Raw genomic sequence first — 21,344 nt, 5'->3', positions numbered from 1 at the left:
GGGAAAGCAGTAAATAGAATTCAAATAACAGGTACCTTAATAACAGCTTCTTTATGCATGAATATCCTAAATCTTGTAAGTGGAAAATTTACTAAGGCAATCATGTAAAGATACAGAAAAAATGAATAAAACATTCGGCAATCAATTGTAACGTCTTTTTAGAAATGGTCTTTTCTTCCAATATAATTTTAATAGCTGCATTTTTTTTCCTCCCTGCATATTATCTGTACTGGTCTCCGAGTCCTCCTGCAGCTGACCAGAACATCATTAAAAACATAAAGCTGACAGCAGTTTCCCAACATTTCTCTGCACAAAACCACATACATTTATCTGAATGTTCATGAACAGCATGTACAAAGAAAGACAAAGAGAAAATGGCTAAATCAAATAGTTGCATATTCTGTGGTACTTGACCAGCTCTTACCCTGCTGAATATCACTTCATGAGTTTCATATAAGGAGAAAACTGTTAAAAGTCAATTTGCTGCCTGAAGCGGAAGTTTATTAATTCAGTAATCATTGGTTAGCAATGCATTTTCTGCTGCATTCTGAAGTGAAGATAGGTAGTCTGCTGAATACAATTTCAGGAAAAGAATTTGAAGCCTCAGTTTGACTTCATTGATCTTAGATTTTTTTCCAAAGATTCTGCATTGTTTCCTCTTATGTTTCCATGACGCAGGAAAAAGCATTCTCTTAAAGCATATTTCATTGACATGCATATAGAGTTAGTTTGTATTCAGTGGCCTTAATGAACAGAAGGTATAAATAAATGAAAAAATAAGTCAAAATTCCTTCTTGAGTGAGATGAATAATAAGCAGGGCCTCTAAATTACTCAGAGTAGCAAGAAATTACTTTATATACATTGTAATGAATATTGAATAGCGATTAATTGAAATAAAAGAAGCATTTACCTGACAAAAAGAATAACTTCATAGAGGAATTGAATAACTTGATTTGCTTTTTAAGTCAGCCAAACTCAGAAATAGATTTAAACCACTAGTAGATATGAATGTATCTGTAGTATCATCTAATGAAATTCAATGGGGTTAGATTAAAGGGAGTTTATAGAATATAATGAAAAATGAAGAAGTTCAATTTCTATGAGAAAATATCTTTTTTAACTAATGCTAATGATTCCTGTATAAATATTTTGATATATTTATCAGTAAATAAATCAATACAATTGTGTTACATTTTATTTATTATTAGCACTCTGCTAAGAGAGTTCATAGTTGGCAATTTCAAAGACTCATACGAAAAACTCCTGAGATTGGCTAGAAAGTAAAGTAACCTTAATGAATATAAGTTCTATGTGATAACTGCATATGGATTTAGGTGAATGGATGAAGCTTTTTGCTTATCTGTTAGTAAAAGATATGCGATAAAAGATAGTGCAGCCTCTCTGCATGGACTTGTCATTCCTTGTTGTGCATGCATGTATTCTTTAGATGCATGCATAGTTTCAGACACTTTCACGTGTTCTTACCCTCATGCCTTCAAATCGTGACAAAGCTCTTAGAGGTCTCAAAGCTCTTAGTGTCCTAAGGGACTTAATGGCACCAAGTTCAGAGTAACCCAATGCATTTGCTGTTAAGCTAACCAAAGAGACCTATATGAAAACAGGAAAGTAAAAATTATTATTATTATTATTATTACTTTACATACCATAGATGTGAGATATACACTTCGTTAGAAGAGTCTAATTTTGGATCACTTTCTTCAGGAATAGGGAGTCTTTCAAGTTAAAAAAAAGAAGAAGAAGAAGAAAGAAGCCATATGAAAGGTGAATAGGTAAACAAACAAATAAAATTATCATATTATAACTAATATCTGGAAACATTAGTACTTCTGAATGTCATCCTTTGCTACTGATCTGAGGACATTTAAAACCACAAAGCCTGAATTTTATTAATCTCTCCTTTTTACCAAATTAGGTATTGGTCCTATTTTTTCTTTGTTTTACAATACTGTTGGGATCAGTAATTGAGGTTGATAATGTCATTTGATTGCTCACAACTGGAAGGGAAGTGAATGAAGTTTGTGTTGAGCTACATGTGGATCGCAGAACAACATTGCTGCTCTGAAAATTGGTAAAAATGACTATTTTTGTTCTAGACAGTTATACTGACTAATCCTTTTGCCTGGCTGCTGAAATTATGAGTTTTACAAGTTGAAATTAACCTTGAATATGCTGTTTCTAAGACCTTAGAAGAACAGTTCCATTGGTGGAAGAATTTGACAGGCCTTTAAATATTCCATGTCCCTACATTACCTCAGTGCAAAATACCACATTCTCCACATTTGCTATGGCTCCTGTCCAAAATATTACTTTCTGTTTGTTTCCCATTTCCCCTAAATGTTCCCTCATTATGCTGTTCTAATTCCTTAACTATTTATTGGGCCAAAAATAGCATCATGTTCTCATATACTCTTTCATTATAAGGAACAACGTATTAGGTAAAGAGAATTCTACAACTGTGCTCATATTTAAAAACAAGCATTATATGCACAATTTTTAGCTTTTAAAAGTTAATAGCTTTTCTGAACTTTCCAGCAGCTCTAGCAACTACAAAACTTGGTTCTTTTAAAATCTAAATTTCTATTTTCCAGCACATTCATTGTATTACTGAAAACTTTCAAGTTGCCACAATCTAAAGGAAAATTAAAGAAAATATCCACATGTGTAAATCCAGCATTTATCATGAACTAATTCAGACACTTTAATATGTACTATAGCTTCACATAATGCTGTATTCACATTTTCACATTCACAAGATGACTTTTCGGGATACTATGATTTAAATAAGGTCAAATATTAGAGAAAATTAGTTTAAAAAATGAACAGATGCTGCTGCTTGCATGTTTGTTCAAGCTTTTTTGTTGTAGGTGCCATTTAGGTAACCATTTTGAGAATTTCAAAACTAAAGAGCAAAGTGTTTTCTGAGAGAGGGTACTGTCTTTGTATGAAACATGGCTATCTGTAGCTGTATGTGTGGAGTTGAATCCTCAGTATATTTAAACCACAATGTACACAAATCAAAAATGTTGTAAACAGCCATTAAAAAAAAAAAAGAAAAAGAAGAAAAAAAGAAGAAAATTAATTGTTCTGATGCTCTAATTAGCCCTTGTATGATGGGGACACATTGAAAAAATATTGGATTCTTGGCAATACTTTGGGACAATATATTCTTATAAAGGTGTCTTTTAGTCTATTCAGTGTACATTTCTAAGTCATTAAAGCCAGGACAAAAAGAATCTTAATTTTAAAACTGAGCTTGTTCAATACTTGGTTTTTGTATATGTTATACCAGAAATTACTGTCTTGAAAATATAGTGACTGGTTCTGGCCTTGTACCTCTGTAGAACATAGTATTTGAGGTTCACCCACAGAAATTCATGAGCTGCAGAAACAGTATTCATTCCTGCACACTGGAGGTTTTTCCCCAGGGGGTATACTTAAGATATTCTTAAATGCTCCATAATTGTACCAATGCATCAAGAAATGTTCTCTCCCATTTCACAGCACAGTTCCATAGAGCCAGAACTATGAGATAACCCTTCAGCAAAGATTTCAAACATGCCCGTGAAGACTGCAAGCTCAGTAGTACTTATTGGACTTCCATACTAATTAATCCCCACTCCCAGTGCTAGAGATATATCTTGCTTTCCTTGTGGAGCCATAATTTATCCATATGCTGAAATTTGTGGACATGATGTTCAATGTCTTGCCAGAGGAGTTTTGATTCAGATGGTTGTCTGATGTCTGGTGGATCAGACACACATCTGAATGCTGGACTCAACCTAGACCTCAGCAGGAGGAATGATGGGTCTGAAGGTGGGAGTGAGCATCCCAGGCCAGAATGCAAGGCAGGATGACCTCTTTCAACAGCAGTGTTGGGATAAACCCCCAGCTGCTTGCAGAGCTTCCAGTCTCTTAACATAGCAAGGCAGTGCTGCAAGCATGAAGTGAAAGACAGAGAAACATGGAATTTTTCCAGCTACCTTACTTTTCAAATTGAAAAGTAAACTAGTTGGCATTAATAGATATTATGGCTGCAGAGAAAGTAAGTTTAAAAATTACCAGATAAATAGAAAAGTGTCACCTAGGAAATGCACTACGTACATCGACAATCAGGAAGTCCAGCCAGCACCAGGCATTAGTAAAATACGTTTGGTAGCCATAGGCCACCCACTTCAGCAGCATTTCCAGAATGAAGATGTAAGTGAAGACCTTGTCAGCATATTCCAGCATGGTCTTGATAGTTTTACGTTGTTCAATATATATGTCTTCAAAAGCCTGTGAGTATAAACATTCAAGATATGTTATTTTTTGTTACTGCACATGCTTCAGGTTGTAACACAACAAAGCAAAAAAGGCAACAAAAAAAGGCAATAATATTCAAGAAATGGCAAGGATATGTCATTTCTATCTAATGCTTTTTTTTCTGGTAACTCAGAATATATCTGGTTTTTCCCTATGGAAATACATTTTCCAGCTCATAGAAGGAAGAAGCAGATATTACACAGCAACCACTACACTGGTCAGAGATTTTTTTAAATTTATTTATTTATTTATTGCTGAATTAGTGAATTAGTAAATTAGTAAATTATTCTTCTCAGATTATATTGCATATTGACAAATAGAATTGATTCTGCTAGATGTGCTGTGCCTGAACTGAATTCTACTGAGATCATTTGGCTTGTATGTAGGTAGACCCAACTACAAAATCCAGGGCCATAGCTGTAAAATTTTGAGGACAATGATAAATACAAGTTACCTTTTTAAGTAAGTTTTTAAGTCCTCTGGATTCCTGAAAATTTTAAGTTATAAATCTTAAAATAAGTTCTTCCTTTCTTAAAAAAAAATCTATCTTAAATCAATTAACTGCTTTATTATTCACATTTTATGAAATACATAAAATTTCTGAGCTTCTTGCAATGTTATTTACACTTTTTGTATTCTCATTTTTAGGCAATTGAAGAAACAAATAGCTCCTGCTTTTCATAAATTATTCTTCTTTTTTTTTTCTTTTAATTGCTTTCAAATTTCAATTCTGCTATTATTTCTTATGGAGACTGACTGATTTTATCAAGCTGGAAGAACTGGAATGATCTGCTAGCTTGCAAAGATTTGGATATTTTTTGATACTAACATTCATTTTTACTCAGCCTGCTTTTGAACCACTTGACATCTGTCAGTTCAAATAATTGGTGTTTGTATATCAGACATCAAGCTAAGGTCTGTGTAATTCTGGTTGCTTGCATCAGGCACTGTGGAACCTGACACTCCTGTATTCACTAAAACTGGGAAGTCAGCACTTGTGATTTCCTTTGTGAGGGTGGGGGATGCCAGAGGCTGAGTGAGCAGCGCTGCTGGCAGGGAAATGTGTCTGCTCCCTGCCCTGCCTGCTGCATTTCCTGCCCCTGGTGACAGCGAGACTTGTCTGGAGCATGGCCTTGGGGTGAATATGGGATAAGGAGCTGGTGGGTACAAAGAGACCTCCTCACTACCGCAAAGGACTTTAAAGGGAGAGCAGAGTCTCATATCTCCAGAGGCTTGGGCTAATCCATGGTCTTTGAAATGTTTTCACAAAATAAACGTTCTTTGCATGACACACCTTAGGCTCACAAGCACAAGGTACTAACGCTGTGGGATCTTGTCTCAAACTTCCTTTAAGTATAATAATCCAAATTCACCTTTTTCAGATCTTCTTCCACTACTTTTCTCATGTAAATTTATTGACCAAACAAAAGCAGAATAATTCTTAGAGATGCAGCTGAAACTAGTGATAGATATTATCATAAACTGCTAACAGTATTTACAGTATTTTAAAGTGTTGGCAGTGGTCTAATGAGCTTATAGTACAATTGTGAAACACAATTTTGTTTATTATGTAGGAAGTTAAGTAATTTGCCAAAGGGTAATTAAATCTGTCATGGTAGATGCTAGATATGCTCTGCATTATCTTACAGCAAATAGTTTGCCTAAGAAACATCACCTCAGTGTATTCATGCAGGTTCACTTTAATTTAAAAATTCATCTATAATTTCTTTATTCTTCATCATTATTTGTATTTCCTAACAAATACATATTGTTAGGATTAATTTAATTTATTGTTATAGATTTTTATTATGGTTGGCTTCCTTTTATTCTGCCCTTGCACGATTGTTAGAGCAAATTCATGTTTTTGCAGATGTCCCTTCAGTCTACATAAGTATGCGTCAGGAGAAGCTGAATTGTAAGTCTAAATGATCAACTCCTATTCTTAGAAAGGAATCAAAAAAACCCCACACAGTCTTAGCTTTTTTTGCTGTTCTAGCACACAGCATTTATAGGACTACATAAGCCAGCCCTGGCCCTTGCAAGGTGTTTTGAACTGTTTATGCCATTGTAGTTCCAAACACTCAACAGTGTGACAGTCCTTTTCCCTGAGCTACAGCAGTAAACAGCAGAGAAAGGAGGGAGCACACTCAAATAAGAAAGTTTAGCATGTTCTCTTCTTCACATGTGGTTTCTCTCTGCCTGAGGCATATCACTGCCTCTTCCAGCAATGGAGATAGGCTCTCTCTAATCACTGGTGTCTGTTCTTTTTTCTACATGTTGTAAAGAAGGGACTGTTTTTGCTGTTTTTCCCAAGGCCTGAATAAAATTTAGTCCTACCATTTGAAGGCATAGAATTGTGTTAAGTTAAAGCAGTGTTAGAAAAGACAATTTTAAGGAGTTTTCTGACAACATGGAAATATTCTGTTCATGTTTTACTTACCAGAGCTCCACTACTGAGGAGGATCATAAAGACAATGAAAGTCTCAAACCAGTTGTGTTCAACAATCCTGAAGCAGGTTTTTCTAAGGTTCCACCACTGCTTTCCTCTCCCTTCTTCTATACTTACTTGACAGCACTTGAACCTTCTTACACAGCCTTTAGAACATTGTATGTAATGAGAGGAGGAAAAAAAGGAGAGATTTTGTTGAGCTGCATTAATTTTGGTTATGCATTCTGTTAATGATACAATGCTATTTTTACTGTGCTATTTAGTAAAAAACCAACAGATTTTCACCTTGATAACCTTCTTTTTCTTCAACGAAAAAATTTCATTGAGACAATTGGAATTTTCAGTTAAATAAACAAGTGAGAAGAATGCATTTCTCATTTATCAGGAAGTGCTCAATACAGTGCACACAAAAAGATAAAAGTCCATCAAACACAAAGGTAAATTACAGAATACAAAATAAGAGTTAAAATATACAAACTCATCCAAATGTCAGATAGGTTTTGTTGTAGTAAGATATGGTCGAATGATATGAAACTGTACCTTCTTTTGGTCAGGATACTCAATTCAGACAATGTTACATTCATTACATGAAAAAAAATCTAAGGCTCTTGTCTTGAGTTCTGAGCTTTTCAGAACCAGCTTATTTCTCTACCTTCTGCCCCTAATTTATTTTGCACTTTTATGAGTTAGCTGCTGACTTTTATGTAGAAAAATAGTAGTAATAAACAATGGTATTTTCCATGAAAAATCCTAGACTGTTACAGCACTACCTCTTACAAGTTCAATGTAAATTTCTAAAGAATGATCTGATATGTCCAGAAGTAATCCAACCTGACAGTAGCATTTATTCTCCAATGCCTAAATCTAACTTTTGTTTACAGATACGAAAAATGGCATTTGTATCCTGATATTACTGTTTTTAAAAATATTTCTTTCTCCGCCTCCTTCACATGCGCACATCCATAAGGGCTCTCCCAAGGAAATGCCAATGGAAAAACATTTATGACCAGATTAGGGTTTTACTGAACTGTGGGCCAATAGAAGGAAGAATGAAAAATGAAGGAGTCCACCAGGTTAGACTGTTCTTTCCCCAGGTGGCACACAAGGCTCCTCCTTCTCCTTTTGCCTATTTGTAGAAGATTCATTTAGCATTTTTCACAAAACCATCTAGGTGGAGTTTTCATTTATCATTAAACAGCTATTGTAGTAATGTATACTTTATAAAGCACTTAGATATCTCTGAAGAATATTTTTAAAGTGTGTTTACTATCTGTTACTAAACTCTGAAAGTACACTAACATACTAAAACAAAACTTTCAAGACCATATTTTTTCTTATTTTAAAAATTGAGATACATTTCCAATAAAATGTTTTCTTAACTGTTTATCCAACACATAGTATAATTGTGGTATCAGTTTCCATGTAATATATTATGGAGTAAAAGAACTACTGCTAATAATCAGAGCTTAAACACTAACAAAAGGGAAATATGATTCATAAATCTTAATACTTAACTTACATAGCAAATGGTTCTGTAATTCCATTAACAATTATTACTAGTGTTTTTCTCCCAAATACCTTCTGTGAAGCAGGCCTCTGGCTCCTGGGCTTCTTCAGGTTCAGCTTCTGGTTGTTCTTCTGCAGGAAGTCCAATATCAACTGTGCTGCCTTCAGAGGAACTGGATGAATTTAACTTCTGTAAAGGAAAGAAGCATCACAAATGAACAGTAAATAATTTAAAGGCAAATATTATCTGATTCTGGAATAAGTAATTCAGACAATGTTTTTGAATGTTCTAGAATCCAACATAAGTAAATTGTTGATAAACATCTGAGAAATTTATACAGTCTGGTTTTCCTCCTGTAGTGTATCAATCTATTAAATAGAAGGTGTATCAGTAACACATCAGACTTCAAATAAAATTGTGCTTTAAACTGAAAAATGTGGGTAATGCTAAATCTGGGAAGATTTATCACCAAACAAGCCATAAGTCATAATGATTTCTTGACCCACATAAAAATAATGAAGCTTAAAAAAATATACAGGAATTTGTAGTGTCTACTGAAAATCAGTAAGAGGCTAAAAATAACTCCATAAATGAGGTGGGAGCTCAGAGGAATGAGGAAAAAAAAGCAGAGAAGGCCATACTTCAGGGGTTAGTAAATCCAGATTAAAATTGCTGAAAGTCTAGCTCAGAGTGAAGCAGAATCTGCATACAATGAGACTGAGGTAGTTTATGCCTGTAAAAAAATCAGATCATGTTTTATCAACAAATTTTCAACAACATGATGAGCATAAAGAGAGTGAGGCATAAGCTGGAAACCAAATTACAAAAAAAAAAAAAGAACGAAAGGATGAACTTAAGCTAATTCTCATCCTAAAAATCCAAAGACTGTTGTAACATGTAACATGCAGCTGGAACCTGATTGCAATCTATGTCTTTGGCATTGTGGCTAAAACTTGGGCAAAATTGTGAAGGAAATATATTTAAATATGTATGGCTAAACAAAATAATGAAACAACTGCAGTATAGATCACTGAGTCTAACTATAAACTCAGCACTGCCAAGACTACTACTAAACCATGTCCCCAGGTGCCACATCTTTTAAATACCTTCAGGTATAACAATTCAACCACTTCCTTGGGTGGCCTATTCCAGAGCTTGACAATCTTGTCAGGGGAGAAATTTTCCCCAATATCCAATCTAAACCTCCCCTAGAGCAACTTGAGGCCATTTCCTCATCCTGTCTCCACTTACTTGGGAAAGAGCCTGACCCCCACCTCACTTCAGCCTCCTCCCGGGTTTATCAGTGCTGGGTGGCAGCAGCCCTTTTGCTACTGAGGACAAAAAACCCCCAAACACTAACAATTATTAAAGCAGTGGTAGCAATAAGTCAGAAGTGTCACAGTTTCAATGGGATAAAAGATAACTCTGTTCCTACAGGTAGCAGCACATCAGCAGAGAGCTTTCCTAAGCTTTCCTAAACTGAGTCTGTGTCTAAACAGGATCAGTTCTCCCTTGGTCAGTCATAAACCAGCTGGTGTCTCTCTATTTGACTGTCTGCTCTGTGATGGGCTGGAAGACTGGACTGGACAGCACGAAGGTAGTTGTGGAGAGTAGATATGTCATTGTTTTCTTCTAAAGGATCTTTGTTTAAATGTTTTATTTTGAAATTCTTCTTTCTGGGGGTGGTTCATAATGTGCTGAAAGCAATTTTAAGGACCTTTATTGCAGCAGTGTTTCATAAGCATAAGTCAAATTAATTATAGACATTTTAGCTAATATTTAACAGGAAAATAATTATTAATGCTGCAGATGTTAATTAGGAAGTGGGAACAACACTGTCTCTGAAATAAGTTGGTGTGGGGAGAAGCTGTTTTGTACACATCTCCTTTCTTGAAGGAGGATCCAAGAATTGCACTTAGCTTAACACTGAGTTTTTGCTGACATCACTAGAGGGCTCTTACACACACTGAAAGGATAGTGATAAAGAGTTCAGCTACCCTAAAATTTGGTGCCTGAAGCACTGGTAGCAATACAGCAGTGGGACAGAAGGGGGAAGATGAGCTATTCTGTAAAAAAATTGCATTGCAACCAAAATGGGAACTAGCTGGTTAAGGCTGAGGTTTCTTAAGTGAGAAAATAATGTTGTTAAGTGTCTGGAAGGGCAACTTTCTAATTTGACTAAAATGGCAGCAAAGTCATTGAAGGGTGTAGTTGTTTTGCAAATTCTGTAATTGAACCAATTTAAATTATTTTTCTAAAATACCCACATACAAAAAGTTACATAATGGAACAATTATAGCCTTAATATGCTTTTTAAAATTGCAGTTCTGAAAAAGGCTTTATATCAATAGTCTGCTTTAGCATTTCTTTAGCAACAGTAGGTATTTTCATCTGTTGGTACTTTTGAATTTTAACAATCAAGTGAATTTGAAGTATATGGGAGAGTCTGTGGTTAAGACCTCTTTTTATGGGAATCTAGATGTAGAAGAGCTGACAGTTTTAAAAACTAAAAGAATTCATATGTCTAAAGGAATGTCTAAAGGAATTACATAAACTATTTATACGTTTTCTGGTTTATGTATGCTTTTTCAAGGGGCAGAGAGAAGATGTATCACATTCCTCATGGGACCCTTTCCACAGAAGGCAAACAAAAATTTCTGGTGGAATAACACTGCAGCTAAGGCACTATCCCCTACAAGTTGTTATAACTGCCATGTGGACCATGCATAGTTTTTATGGATTAGTTGAGTCTCCCATTACATGACCTCTTATCCCCTCCAGGAAGCTTTAATTTTTTAACTCTTTCTCACACTTCTGTTCGTCTAGAATGAAGTCCTCCTTTAAACACTCATTTATGCCTATCTACAGAGAAATGTAAAAATAAATGATTAAGAATGGAATATACTGGTTTATGAGGAGTAAAAAAAAACCTAATCAAAGAAAATTTCACATAACAAAGTCCCTCAAAAGATCAGAGAGAATGCAAAAAATATCTAAATACCTCTTTGCTTTCTTCCAGGTCTGATTCACTACTAAATTCTTCTGTGTTTAGATTTTCAAAGTCAGATTCACCCACAGCAATGGGCACTGTCACAGTGAGGCTTGGGTTGTTTATGAATGACATGTAATCGCTCTCATCAATTATGTATTTTTCCACACTGCTGCCTGTGCCTATACCACTGGTGGTTCCATTTGCATCTTTAATATAGTCATGGTCCTTGCTTAGTTCCACAGTTGTATGGTTAGAAATACAGCTATTTTTGTTGTTTAAGTCTTCAAGTGGTTTGATTTCATCTAAAGCTTTCTGTTTTTTAACAAAGGCTTTTTGGATGAATTCACGCACTTTTCTCTTCACATAATCTATGCCTTTCTGCATTCTTGCCACAGCAATCTGGAGATTGTTCATTTCATTATCGTCGTCTGTCACAGCAAGGTTGTCTGCACTAAATGAGCTCAAGAGCAAGGCCAAAAATAGGTTCAGTACCTGCAGAAAGATTTTAAAAATATGTTCTAGACTTTATTTTAAAACAAATTTATTTTATTTTAAAGATGTCCTATTAGTGACATCAAAGACTAAAATCCCAATAACTCACCATAACCAAAAAGTACCATCAAAAATTTTTCTCTCCTCCATAAAAACCAAGTTTATTTCATTTAGTTTAGTCCTGCACACTATTCAAAAATATTTGTACAACTGACTAATATCTGTAAATGTGTCTTGGATTCCCCACAGTATGTAAATATTTTGGTGTCAAAACTTACAATCTAAAAATGGAGCTATCAGATTTGCTGTTCAGCATCATTAAAAAAAATTAATTTAGCCCATCTCACAACAGAAATTAGATTATTCAGGTGACTAATCTTATGGTATAAATAATAAAAAAATCCACAGCGAATGGTTTATAAGGACCCATATACTAAAATTATTTGGAGCACAAAATATTTTCAAAGGGCCAAAAGAGAAATTAGTCACATTCTTAAGTACCTGCTCTGACATTGTTAGGATTTTGACATGGCAGAATATTTTGTTCTCTATCCAAAAAAGCTCTTAAGCTTAACTTTAAGCATTTCTTGAAACCACCTGCTTAAGTGCTTTGTTGAAGCAGAGCCAGAGCACTTAGTTCACTTCAGGACTGAGACAACCCTCTTGCCAAATCATTTTTTGTTAACACTTTGATTACTTACCACCAGGTTTCCAATCACCATGACCATCATGAAGACTGTAAGGCACATGGCTTGGCCAGCAACCTCCATGCAGTCCCACATGGTTTCTATCCATTCTCCACACAGCACTCGGAATACAATCAGGAAAGAGTGGAAGAAATCTTGCATGTGCCAGCGAGGGAGCACACAGTCACTTGCAATTTTGCAGACACATTCCTTGTAGTTTTTCCCAAAGAGCTGCATCCCAACCACAGCGAAAATGAACACAATGATGGCCAGCACCAGGGTCAGATTCCCCAGAGCTCCCACAGAATTACCAATGATTTTTATCAACATATTTAGTGTTGGCCAGGATTTTGCCAATTTGAAAACTCGTAACTGGAAGGAAAGAAAAATATTGTTAGGAGAACCAGAAAGATACAAGGATATTTTAAAGTTAATTTGTGGAAGGATATTGCTGCAAAATATGCCTTTAGTTGGATTGTTCAGAGGGTATCATCTTGTCTAAAGAGCATGAAGATGGAAATTTCCTTCAAGAAGAATTTGTAAAATTGTTATTTGATACTCTCAAAGCATAGCTTTTACTGAAGGCCAAAGAAGCTACTGATTTGAACTTAAAATCTAGGGCTCACCAGTTAAAATAATACAGACAACTTCTCAACCAGTGTTTGTAGAGATCTGATCCAATGATGCCAATCAGAGCATAACACCTGTACTGAGTCAATCTATGTCTGCATAGTGAGATGTTTAAAGTGTGTATATACAATGGATACATTGGAAATAGGCCCAGGGCACCCACTGCTATCTGTTTGGGTCTCTATCAATTTCCACTGAAGACTGTAAGGTACTACAATTAGTAAGGATTTGTGCTAATGAAACTGTCCTCAGGATCAATGTCATGGCAAACATCAAGCAAATTTTTACAACAAAAATACAATTATTTTAATGAAGCCACATTGAAAAATCAGTACAATTGAAGTATATTTACCAATCTGAATGACCGAAGAACAGATAGTCCTTCCACATCTGCAAGACCAAGTTCAACCAAGCTAAGGGTTACAATAAAGCCATCAAAAATATTCCAGCCTTCCTGGAAATAATAGTAAGGATCCATTGCAATTATCTTGAGAAACATTTCTGCTGTGAAGATTCCAGTGAAGACCTGAGTTCAAAGGGCAGTTTGTTATTTCAAGGTGAAACATAATACTACAGATCTAGTTTAATTCAAGCTATGTCTTATCCAAAAGCAATACTTAAAAATAGTTATATTTACTGTAGTGATTTATTATGCCCACCTTCCCTTAACAAGTGTCAGAAAATCAGGTAATTTTTCTATTAATTAAATTTTATACTAAGCAAATTACAAAACTTCTGTTTTATAACATTTAAAATCCAATTTCAACTTTCTAAGGATATGGACTTTCTCATATGCAGTACAAACAATGTCCCAAATTTGATTTTCAGAACATAAACCGGAATGCTTTCCAAGAAATTATATGGTATTGCTCTTTCTTGGTATACAAATTATAAATTAGGCTAAATCTAAGACTAAAGGGGGGCAGCTTCTTGCCTGCTATGACCTGCCTATAGTTCAGTTCAACAGAGCTGTGATTATTTATGCCAGATGAATAAATGGTATATTATAATGTACCTTAGTTGATACAGCAACTGAGATACATTATGATGTGCTGAGGTACAACAATTTCCTGAAGCTGAGTAACTTCTACCTGGATGTGCCCAGTAGTAGCAGCAAAGTTGGTTGGCTCAGACACTACAATGTCAGGAATAAAAGAGTTTTTAAGAATGCATTTTAAACAAAGTGCTGCTGCTAGTGATTTCTCATCATGAGTTTCTATCCTGAATGATGTAGGAATTCTATTTAAGACACACCAAAGTATAACCCTGAGTAGCTTTGAGAGAAGTTTTGGGAGAATTTATTCTAGGATAGGAATGTACTGAAGTCACTAAAGTTAAAAACTGCTTGAGCCCTGCTGACAGGTTTTCTGGTTTTGTTTTCTTTTTTTTTCTGGTTTTGATAACCCATTTTTCAGCAAGCTGAAAAGAAAATAGGACAGCTAAAGAGAAAAATCTAAGTGGGATAATCAGGAGACAGGAAAGAAGTCTGACTTGCTCTGCCTAGGAGCACCAATACTCAAGATAGATTGTTAGTCTTTAAATACACTCTAGATACAAACATCACAGAGGGAGAGGTTACCAATTTTTAAGATGCAGGATTGGAACCCCTGAGAAAGACATAAGAATGACACAGTTTGAAATGCTGACAGGTTCTTAACAATCAGAACAGCACAAGAAGCATTAAAGTGGAGCTACGGGAGCAGGCAAGCTCTGAGATCCTCTCTATTGCAGAAGGGGTTTATGTCAGGGAGCCTACAACTGGAAGAATGTGGTGCTTATAGACAGGTTCTTGCACACTCCCTTTGTAGTGAGAGGTACACCAAGATTTATATGGAATTTTCTTGGTTGGAAAATAAACTTATAAAATGCTACAAGATTTTACATTTTATTAGGAAACAGAGGTTCAACATTTCCCTTATATTAAGTATATGAAAATCAACGGTACAATTTTCTATTCATTCTCCCCCTTAAAATCTATAGTTATTTACATGATCTATTTGTTCCTCATTACAAAACAAGGATTAGTAAAAATCACATTACAAGAAATCAATTCTTAAAGAAGAAGATAAAGTAGGACTGTAGCTGCAGATACTTCTATGTGATCAAACCTGTCAGTTCAAAAGCAGGAGAGCTACAAAAAGTTAACTCATGAAATCTTGAATAATTTATCTTTTTGAAGCAGAGAGAAAGGGAGAAAATACAGCTGACAACCTGAGGAAAATACATCTTACTAATTATCAGAGGATAAAAACAATAAAAAATAGGAGAGGAAAAAGTACTGTGGGATATTTTTTTTACTTAAAGCATAGGAAGAAAACAATCCACTGATCCATATAAAAAGACTTTTGCACAAGAAAATTCTAGAAATGCTTTTAAAGGGATCGTTTATCTATTGTAAGTTTCTGCTCAGGAAACAGCAATTAAAAACACATTCATAATTTAAAGATTTGTATTGTATTGATTGAGAAATTAACACTGCATTTATTTGCATAGTGTCTGTTTCATGGAAACAATGCATTTCCTGGTTTAGTAGCTACACAAATCAAACTCTCCTTAAGATGGACTTTACTTAATGTAGCATCAGAGCCAATTTTTAAATTTTTAATTTGATTTTGCAGAACAGAGCAGTATATTGATTTTACAGTATCCTAAGCTACATGAGTCAGGGTTGACAGTCAAATTTCCAAAAATATTCTGATACTTATATCTGAAGGCCAGTAAATATCCAAAGAGCTGTTAAAACCTTTTCTTTCACTTATTACAGGCATGTTTCATTCCAAATCATGAATGTAAAACCCCAACAAACTTACCAGATTTCCAACTGAAAGTACATTATTGAATTCTTCGGTCATTGGATAATGTTCCATAGCCATAAAGAGTGTATTTAAAACAATGCAAATTGTAATTGCCAGGTCAACAAATGGGTCCATTACCACTAAGTTGACAATATGCTTAACTTTTAGCCAATGAGGACTGCAGTCCCAGATCAAGAAAATATTTGCAAATTTATACCAACATGGTGGGCATTTCTGTCTCGATTCTTCAAGCTCTGTGGGGAAAAGAAAGTTTATATTTGTAACTATGTGATTTCTCTAACATTCCTCATTCCAATATGAATTGTACCAGTCAAGTTTTCAGTCTGCAGTGGTACTGATTGACCTCCCTTAAGCCCCCATTCCACAAGGCTTTTAAGGAAAGCCTTTAAAAATTGCTATTGAATATATTTGCTATGGTCAAAGCTTATCTATCAAGCACAACTTCTTTGTATTACAATCACTATGCCAATCAGCTTCAATTTATGCATCGGTTTGTATTATGTATTTAATTTTTCCTTGATTACAATTCAGCTTGTTTCTCCCACCTACTGTTCAAGTATGTAAATATTTTTTATTCTGAAATTTGTAGCATTTAAGAGAAAATGTTCATTCCGAATTCAAGAAAAAAACCATTTTGATCACCTAGAATAGCTTTACAGAATGACTGAACAAATATAATTGTAAAAATGCTTATATATTTTAACAATAGTTGCATATGTTTGAAAAAAGTTCAGGGTTTTTTTGTGTCCAATAATACATTTTTAATTACTATGCATAAGTACCCAATCAGTCATGACCATGCACATGAGTTAGATGGTGACAAAACAATGAGATAGAAATGCTTCCTTATGTAATAACTTTAATGCTTAGTTATGTAATAACCTTAATAAATAAAGAGCTTTGATTTTAATGATAAATTTATGTCAGTTTGTTGGATGTTATCTGTACTTAAGCTATTTTAAATCTGTTTTCAAGTTTCAACTCAAACTTTTAGAAATCTATGGGAAAAAGAGGATTAAACATTAAGCTAGGCATAGCACACACCTTCCACAGTGTTTGTGAGGATGCTAGCAATACTCATGGCTCTTTCCCTTAAAGCTGGATCTTCCAGGAAGTCCATAGAAACGTGAAAAGAACCTGATATTCTCTTCCTCATTTCTGGTTCTGTCGTGGTGCCCTATACAGAGAATGACAGTAGATGAGACCACGTTGGAGAAACAACCAGATAAGCAAATACGACACAACCTGTTAGTAGTGTCTTAGCTTGGACACGTGCTCCGTGCACTTCATATTTTATCATGTCGGACTTTTATTACTTTTTAGTACCTTTTAAATAATTTTAGAATTCCATTAGGTCACAGGTACCTACAGTTCAAGATTGACAGAGAGTCTATTTACTCAATTTTTGCATTTTTTTTCTTTAAGATATGAAAAGTCTTAAAACATTTAAACAAATTAAACAAATGGAAAAGGGTTGAGTTCAAAATATTGCACAAAATTTTGCAAACTATAATTTTTTTCCTTGCTGCTGTTGACAGGATATTCTGGGGTTTGCAACATAATAGTCTTTTCTCCCAATCAAACTGTAGCAAGTAAGAAAAGTCTGACTTCCTCATGCTTCCTCATGCTAGTACTTTTTAGCAGTTTGAGTAGACAAATTTGAACTAAGCAAGAAAGTTTTTGGAGACATTTTCTCTTACCTTTATATGGTAAGAGAATGGCAGCAATATGTACTGCCAATATGTTCACACAGCCATTTGCATTTTTAGAAGTATGTATTGAACTTTGATCTTCCAATGAACTATTTGTTGTCTATACTACAATGCTCCACCAGAAATGGATGGAAAATAGGAAGGAGAAATAAATGGTAATAAGGAATTGACAACTTCCTTACGTTTTTAACCAGGCTGATAAGGAAGAGTGATATCAAAATTAACTAATAATGCTAATTTTGATAGTGGTAATACAGCATCATATTGATTGCATTTATATAACATTTTTGTATAATATTTTCCATTGTATATCAACTACAATAGTTAAATGGACCTTTAGATCAGCTAAAGGAAAGTAGGCACAGTAATACAGTGAAGCATAGGATTTTTATGAATGTGTAAGTTATTATTCTATGACTTGGAAACTGTGACTTGCATTTGTTAGTTATGTGAATCTTTGTAAGTAAATGCTTAGCTTGCAAACCTATCTTAGCTGTTTTAATTACTAAAGAGTTACAAGATGCAGGAGCATTCATAGCTTGACCAACCAGGAAGCATTGCCAAGGGTTCCATTCTGTAGAAAACACTGGCTGGTGCAGTAAGGAAAGGCCACCATGCCTGAGCTATTTAAAACTTTCTTACATTGTCATCAGTAGCTGGTTTATCTATTATCACCTCTGGCAGAAGCTGTCCAACAGGCGATGTAGGAACAGATGGTCCACCAACCAGGGAAACCACCCCATTGCAATCCACAGTGCTGTGCATCTTCCCATTCACTGGAAACACTGCCAGCATCCTGGATGACCTACTGGCCTGGCTGATGTTGCTGTTGCGCCGTTCTCCGTGCCTGCGCGGCACAAAGAGAGAATCTCTTCTGCTGTCGTTGTCTTCAAAAGTGCTGTGCTCATCATCAGCAAAGTCGTTTTCTGACCCTACATCCTTTGCTCGACCTCTGAAGCTGAAAAGACTTGTTCTGCTGTTGCGCCTTGGGGAAAACAGGGAGCCACGAATGCTCAGCAAAGACTGCAGGTAAATAAAATATGTGAATATTAGTTGAAATCCTCAAACTTAGAGCTGTTATTACATTAGCATTGGTTTTCTTTCTTTCTTAAATAAGAGTAATCATATTACCTGGAAGCTACACGCTGCTATGAAATTTTTGCATGTATTTCATTAGAGATATATTTTGCAGATAGAAGTATCACTGTTCACAGATTCTTAAGACAAAACCAGTGCTGAACACTTGTTTTTCAGCTGAAGTTGCAAATAGATTAGTTGCATAATTCCCACTGAGAAAAAAAGGAAGCCTATACATGCACTCTGTTTCATGTATGAGGGATCTTGCCCATAGTGAACAAACATTGGCTCAAACATCATTGAAACAAGAGGAAAATGTGAGGCTATCATAACAGAAAAATACTGTAGCATTTTAACAGGTAATATATAATCATGCTAAAGGGAAACCTACATATTCTGAGAATATTTTAATATTATTTTTAAATAATCCCATTAAAAGAACAGAGATATGAGGTTACATTTAATTCTGAGGTTTTTTTTTACAAGGCAATCTAGCAGACACAGCACTTCCTCCCAAGCCCTAGCAACACTAATATGAAGTATCAGTATTTCCTTTGTTTATGCAGTAGAATCATATTACTATACTTTAGGAAGACTAAAAGAGCTTTGCAACAGCCTATGATGCTTTGAATAGATGTTTTTACTAAAAAAAAACAAACTATAGGCAATACCTGATGTGGAGAAGAATACTTCTTTTCATATGTCAGTCTATTGCCTTCAATAGACAGTCGGAAACCTTTCCTTCTGATGCTGTCTTCTGATTCAGACTTGTGAAATTCATCTTCATCTTTTTCCTCTCCTCCAGACTGTTCTTTCTGTTTCCTTTTTTTCCTTCTATTTCTCCTCTCTTTTGCACTCTTTGAGCTCAATTTTGATGCATCTGAGGAGCTTTCTGAGAGCCCTCCTGCTTCTCCTCCGGCACTGGGCTCCCTGGACTCTGCAGATGCTGTTACTGCTGCTGCTGCCACTGCTGCTGCCTGCCATGATGCAGAAGGAATTGAGCAAACCATGACCTAACGCTTTCTTTTCTTTAATTTACTTATACATAATTTCTACTCCAGAAGTCCCAGTTCTTAACACTTTCCATAGGGTATCCTCTCCCTAGGTTTTTCTTCTAATTATTATTAATCAGTTGACTCAAGATATGTGTTGGTCATAGACTTCTCTCATCGTTCATGAGTAAATTTTAAATGCAGAAATTGACCAGACTGCATTAATAGCACTAGACTAGAAAAACAGAGTGAACAACCCATACCTAGTTTTGAATATACCTTTCTTCAGTGCAGAATAGAAAACCTCTGAGCTAACTCAGTCATGGAAAGACCAACAGGGTGCTTTATATTTCCAATTTTGGGAAGCAGAAGTTGAATCTCTCCAGTATACTCACTTCCTTACAGTCCTGCATTATTACCCCACAAATGATACCTGCGCTGCTTCTTGTTGCTTCTTCAGTTGTTCCAGCATCTGTTGAAATTCTGCCTCCTTCTGCTCTGCTTCTTCCAGGGTTGCTTGGTTCTGTTCTTCATAGGCCATGGCAACCACAGCCAGGATCAGGTTTATCAGATAGAAAGAGCCCAGAAAAATCACCAGAACAAAAAATATCATGTATGTCTTCCCAGCAGCACGAAGAGTCTGGAAATAATAATACATTTATAAGCAAGTATATGTCAACAGTTCTGTTTTTCATACTGTTAAAATTCAGATAAGAAAATAGACTCTAGTCCTCTTGCATCACTGATACAAACATATTTTGTCTATTTTTCATTAAAAATTTCTCACCAATTGATAAAGGTTTTCCCAGAAGTCCTGAGTCATTAGCCGAAACAGTGACAAGAAAGCCCAGCTGAAGGTGTCAAAACTTGTGTAGCCATAATTGGGGTTTCTGCCAGCTTTCACGCAAGTATATCCTTCTGGGCACTGCCTACAAAGACAAACTGGACATTATCTATTTAATAATATTTTAATACTATCACCTGGATGTTAGTATACTCATATGTGCAGCCAGAACTGCAAAATAACATGTTTTGACAGGTTCCGTCATCAGGTATTGCTCTTCCTTTATTTATCAACCAGGCAGGAGCTATACTGATACTAAATTACTTATTCATCATGCAAATACTCCGTTTACCTGAGCAGTCCACTGAGCTTTGATCAAGAATACAGATCTTAAGCCCAGTATAAAAGTCTTTCTTATGTGAAAGGGAGTGGTCACTCAAAATAAGCCCCACTCAAACTGCATGTCTATGGAATATGGATCTAATTTCTACATGGTGCAATAATATGACGAAATTAGTTCTTACCCAGCATCAGAGCTATTTCCACAAAGCAGAGCATCATTTTGCCCTTCCAGAAAATAAAAATGACCTGTTTCAAAAAGAATTTTAAAAATTATAAAATTCAAAACATAGCCATTATCTCTAAAGTTTCAAGGTGATTTCTGATCCAATTTTAAACAAGCAGTGTTATTTTCTCAGCAGGACAACAGTTTTAGAGTAAATGCCATTACGAATTTCATTAAGCACCATCACTCACAGCACTCACTGTTAAACTGCCAAAATTTACTAAAAATTCTGTCAAATGCTTCTGGATGTGGATTCTCCCTTCTGATCACTGAACTAAACCATCCTTTTTGAAATAATGTACAGTTGTTTATTAGAAT

General features: G+C 35.3%; 1 protein-coding gene across 2 annotated transcripts in view; it reads right to left on the bottom strand.

Moving 5' to 3' along the window:
• Positions 1–21,344, bottom strand: part of LOC115905621 (sodium channel protein type 1 subunit alpha-like) — a 90,106-nt gene that overhangs the window by 24,043 nt on the left and 44,719 nt on the right. For both annotated transcript variants that reach the window (XM_030952062.1, XM_030952061.1), the window contains 14 exons: positions 20,986–21,049; positions 20,465–20,606; positions 20,111–20,317; positions 19,357–19,662; positions 18,284–18,631; positions 16,941–17,073; positions 15,891–16,129; positions 13,433–13,606; positions 12,466–12,822; positions 11,282–11,764; positions 8,352–8,469; positions 6,765–6,919; positions 4,124–4,297; positions 1,487–1,609 (listed from right to left, as the gene is read on the bottom strand). In XM_030952062.1, the coding sequence (XP_030807922.1) occupies positions 1,487–1,609; positions 4,124–4,297; positions 6,765–6,919; positions 8,352–8,469; positions 11,282–11,764; positions 12,466–12,822; positions 13,433–13,606; positions 15,891–16,129; positions 16,941–17,073; positions 18,284–18,631; positions 19,357–19,662; positions 20,111–20,317; positions 20,465–20,606; positions 20,986–21,049 (3,023 nt within the window). The remainder of the gene's footprint in view (positions 1–1,486; positions 1,610–4,123; positions 4,298–6,764; positions 6,920–8,351; positions 8,470–11,281; positions 11,765–12,465; positions 12,823–13,432; positions 13,607–15,890; positions 16,130–16,940; positions 17,074–18,283; positions 18,632–19,356; positions 19,663–20,110; positions 20,318–20,464; positions 20,607–20,985; positions 21,050–21,344) is intronic.

The sequence above is a fragment of the Camarhynchus parvulus genome, chromosome 7, assembly GCF_901933205.1.
Source record: "Camarhynchus parvulus chromosome 7, STF_HiC, whole genome shotgun sequence".
NCBI lineage: Eukaryota > Metazoa > Chordata > Aves > Passeriformes > Thraupidae > Camarhynchus > Camarhynchus parvulus.
The sequence above is the reverse complement of the archived record's forward strand: the minus strand, read 5'-3'. Positions and strand labels throughout refer to the sequence as shown.